The 4,821-nt window shown below is 39.8% G+C and overlaps 1 protein-coding gene across 1 annotated transcript in view; it reads right to left on the reverse strand.

Annotated features, from left to right (window-relative positions):
• Positions 1-4,821, reverse strand: part of ZNF236 (zinc finger protein 236) — a 93,513-nt gene that overhangs the window by 59,265 nt on the left and 29,427 nt on the right. The window contains exons 8-9 of the mRNA XM_007449674.1: positions 3,697-3,840; positions 405-608 (exon numbers count right to left, since the gene is read on the reverse strand). Coding sequence (XP_007449736.1) covers positions 405-608; positions 3,697-3,840 — 348 coding nt within the window. The remainder of the gene's footprint in view (positions 1-404; positions 609-3,696; positions 3,841-4,821) is intronic.

Raw genomic sequence — 4,821 nt, forward strand, 5'->3', positions numbered from 1 at the left:
CCGTGTGCTCCAGCGCCACAGGAGCAGGGACGCTCACACACTGTCAAGACAGGCAGTGCTATCTCCAAGGAGCGCGGCGGGAAAGGAGGAAAATATTCCTTACCCTCTGTCGACAAGGATAGATAACAAGGAAGTTCTGAAACGCCTATACTTTTCAAGAAAATTCACTTACAGAGAAAAAATTATAGAGTTTTAAACTTTTTATTTATCGAGTGATAAATCATTTCAAATACTGCACTGTCCATAAATAATCAAACAAGCATATTTTGTTTCAATATAGTTTTTCAATTACGACACATTTTGAATGAAGACCCCTTTCCTTTGACAAGACCTGAATATTTTGTTTTCAGTGATGATACCCAGTCCCTGACAAACACAGACAGGAGCAGGTAAGTGTGGCTCACCTGCAGGATGTCCTGGCTGACCCCCACCGTGATGCTCAGCTGCTGGCCAGCCTGAGGGGGCTGGCTGGACCCCGCAGGCCCCGGCTCTGACAGCTCCAGCAGCTGCTGGATGACATCAGCCACCGCCTGGGAACTCTGCTGACTCGGAGCAGATGTGACCTGGGCTTCCGCCTGCTGAAGAGGTAAAGTCTGAAACAGCGTGGCCTGAAACACAGCAACATTTTGTTAAAAATATAAACAATTACGTTAATTTGTGTACCAATTTTTTTTAAAAAGGAAATAAACAGGCATATCTCCCTTATGAGCATTAAAATCCCAAAATTAGTATCCCAAACATGAATTTTTTTTAACATCTTTATTGGAGTATAATTGCTTTACAATGGTGTGTTAGTTTCTGCTTTATAACAAAGTGAGTCAGCAATACCTATCCAAACGTAAATTTTAAATAAAATGCCTCACTGATTTTTAAGTTAGACACAAAATTGGCCCTTAAAAAAATATATTCAATGAATTTTCTCTACTACGATTCAAGTCTTGTAAGTAGTGGTAGAGACTATTGCTTCAAGATGGGTATGAAGCACACAAGCCTCATCTCCCTCTCAGTCTGTTAAAACGAAGGAGTAACAGAGTTACAAAATATAGGAAATAAGCAAGAGATCACTGTGGGTTAAATTTTTCTTTTTAATTCCCGAAAAATAGGGGCATTGGAGGAATAAATGCTCTGTAAAGCTACAGCCAAGAACATGTGAAGAGAGAGCTGATCTGATTCCTCAGAAACCCAGGAATGTGAAACGCATACACAGAAGAGGGTAGGGGCAGAGAACTACCCTGCGCGACGCTGTAATGGTGGATAACAGGGCATTATACACTGGCCCAAACCGACGGAACATGCTCCACCGAGAGTGAACCCTAACATAAACCGTGGGCTTTAGTTAATAATAATACACCAGTACTCACCCATCAATTGTAACGAATGCACCACACCAATGCATGGTGGGTGTAATGATGGGGGTAATAACTTATGTGAGCTGCTGGAGAGGAGTCTACAGGAGTTTTCTGTACTTTGCGCTCACTTTTACTATTAACCTAAAACTGCTCCAAAAAATAAAGTCTATTAATTAAAATACTTATCACTGACAATGAATCCCCTGTCTTCCACCATAGAACAAATGGCAATTAGGCACTTACCTTCCGGCAAAAAAATGGGGGATTGCCTCTAAAAGAGATAAAAATGAAAAAACTATTTGGGGAGAGCTAGGGCACCTTTTGTGGCCCTTAGTTCCCTAGATTAAACAAAAAAATCATTTACATTCTGCCACCAGGGACCCCAATTTTAAGAGCTGGTTCCCTGGCCAATTATAAGGAACCCTGGAGTTCAACCAGCTCTGTTCACGCATAAAAAGTTCAGAGGCAGGTTTCCTGATGCTCCCCTTCTTAAGTGCAGGCAACCAAGAACTATAAGACATCTGAAAGAAGGAGGAGTGGGGAGATGCACAAGAGAGACAATTCAATGACTAGAAGAGAACTTTTAAGAGAAAATGCTAATTAGATTTCAAAGGAAAGTACATCAAACCAGAAAAGAGTATCTTGAAAAAGAAACAATCAGATCACAAGGAAAGATCTCAGAAATTAAAAACCTTACTAGCTTAAAAAAAATTCAAGGAAAGAATTATAAGATAAAGTTGAAAAAACCCCTCCAAAGTAAAGCAAAAAGGTCAAGATTTAGAAAATGGGAGAGGCAAAATAAGAGACAGTGTGCAGGAGGCTGAACACTGATCCCTAGACAGTCCTGAAAAACAGTACATATAACCTGACACGGAGCGCTCTTACACATGCAGATGAGGGTAAAAGGTGGCGTGGATCACAGGTTTCCAAACCCCTATACTACATTTTCAGTTTTTTACTGAGACTATAAATTTTAAAAGTGATTTGCATTATCATTCCAGGTAATTCACTACATCTACATATCTGATTTGCATACTGCCAAAGGAAATGAATATTTGCTTGATTTATACATTGAAAACTTTACTTAAAAAATACTGAGTCCAAAATAGAATTTAAGACATAATTATTAGACTCTAATTATTCTCCAGGTTTAGAACTTCTTTACAACATCCTCCCTGATCAAGAGTAAGTTGAGGAATCATCCTAAGCTGCAGATATTGTGAGAAAAGAAAAGAAAAAGTAAACACTAAACGTGAACCTCATGCTTGGGAACTAAATACAAACTAGGCCTCTTTTCTAGGTTGGTAGGAGGCAGCTGCTGACGTAACACAGACTATCGGCTGACGGCGCTCATGAGCTACTGCAGCACTCCCGAGACTTGTACGTCCAAAGTCTCTGCTGTTGGTTAGGACACCAAACTCTACGCTTCGATGCTGCCATTTATGATCAATTGGGAGGGTAGTAGAAGGAGCAGATCAAGGCTGAGCTACGAAAGCCTCTACAAAAATGGAGTAGAAGGGGGCTTCCCTGGTGGCGCAGTGGTTGAGAATCTGCCTGCCAATGCAGACAACACAGGTTCGAGCCCTGGTCTGGGAAAATCCCACATGCCATGGAGCAACTGGGCCCGTGAGCCACAATTACTGAGCCTGCGCGTCTGGAGCCTGTGCTCCGCAACAACAGAGGCCGCGATAGTGAGAGGCCTGCGCACCGCGATGAAGAGTGACCCCCACTTGCCACAACTAGAGAAAGCCCATGCACAGAAATGAAGACCCAACACAGCCATAAATAAATAAATAAATACATTGTGTATTATTTATAAAAAAAAAAAAAAAAAAAAAAAATGGAGTAGAAGGGGGTGTGTTTGGGGGGGGTCATACAATTTTAAATACATGTACTGAAAAATACAATTGAGTTTCCCAAAAGTCCAAGGTCTCAGGAAAAAGTATCACTGTCACATTAGACCTGGAGAAATATTACTTTAAAGAGAGAAGTGATTCTTAAAATATAACATAAGGATAAAGAATATTCAATAATAATCATCAATAACACTGACCATAGGAATTACAATTTCATAAATTAATGATTACATTTTGTCTTATTTCTAACCGGTTCAGATGACAGTCCATAAATCAGAATCACGTAATATTATTCTAAAGTTTTTAAAAATTTGATTTCCTTTCACTCATTAAACAAATAAAAGTAGCACCATACTTCCATATAGGAAACTTTCATAGCATCTTTACAGTACTAAATACCATTCTAAATAATATTCAATTTTCAAGGTCATAATTAAGATGACAGATTTTGGTAAAAGAACACCTTCTATCAACCAGCTTACTAAGCTTACCGTTAAAACGTGAGCAGTCTCTGCAGCACTTGTTGAATTCTGTGGCCCACCCATATGCATCTTGCTGATATGAGTGTTCAGGCTACCTAAACTTTTAAATACACAACTACATTCTGTACAATTATAGGTAGGGCCATTCTTGACCTTAAAAAAGAAAAAAGAAGTTTTTACAATTGTTAGATTAAAATATTTAAATTATGGCAAACCATAATTTATCATTCAATTAAAATGACAGAAATAATCTAACCCTTTATCATACCTCTTCTTATAAGTTAGGTAGGTCTAGAATCAATGACCCAACTCTTTAATCAATATTGCCAGTATGAGATTAATTGAAATTTCAGTCTTTTCTATAAATCAGAACTGGCAGAACTGGTTAAGTGAAAAATCATAGTTTTCAGTTATTGTGCTCTAGTAAAAAAATGTCTGACATGTTCTCAACTTCTTAAATGGTTAAGCACAGTGTTCAATAACGAAGGCCAGACAGTTAGATATAATTTTACTCTGAGCCTTGAACATACAAGTAAGGATGGATGGCCATGCAATGTATACATTTTCCATCACCAAGTCCAATCGTCCACGGCAGTGACTACTTTTTTTTTTTTTTTTTTTAATAGTGACTACTTTTTAACACTATGACAGAGCCAAGAGTGGACTACAGGGCAGTAGCACGGACAGGGCCACCCAGGCACAGAGGAAGCACCTACAATATCCTCTCTGCACTACTCAACAAGCCCAGCCAGCTCTGAACTTGGCTAAGACCTCCATTCTACCTAGCACCTTGCTAAGAATGAACTTTACGGCTTTAGACTCATCACAGGATTAGATAATGTTACAAACAATCTTTAGAGGTTGCTCCTGTCCCACCGCAGGTCCCAGGGTGTTCCCAGGCTGGGGGCAGGCGAGTCCCTGGCCTTCGCTGAAAAGGTTTCCTAAAGCCGGAAGCACCAACGAGCACGTCCTGGGACTGTTCTCAGGTGCCATTTTCTCGTTGCTGTGCATTTAAACACAGTTATTCCTCAGCAATCACCTTTACACAGAGGGAGCTCCACAAGAGTCACTTACACAGCCCACATTTGTTCTTCTCAGATCGGAAGGTAACCTCATGAATACGTACACGCTCTT

The sequence above is a fragment of the Lipotes vexillifer genome, unplaced genomic scaffold (assembly GCF_000442215.2).
Source record: "Lipotes vexillifer unplaced genomic scaffold, Lipotes_vexillifer_v1.1 scaffold196, whole genome shotgun sequence".
NCBI lineage: Eukaryota > Metazoa > Chordata > Mammalia > Artiodactyla > Lipotidae > Lipotes > Lipotes vexillifer.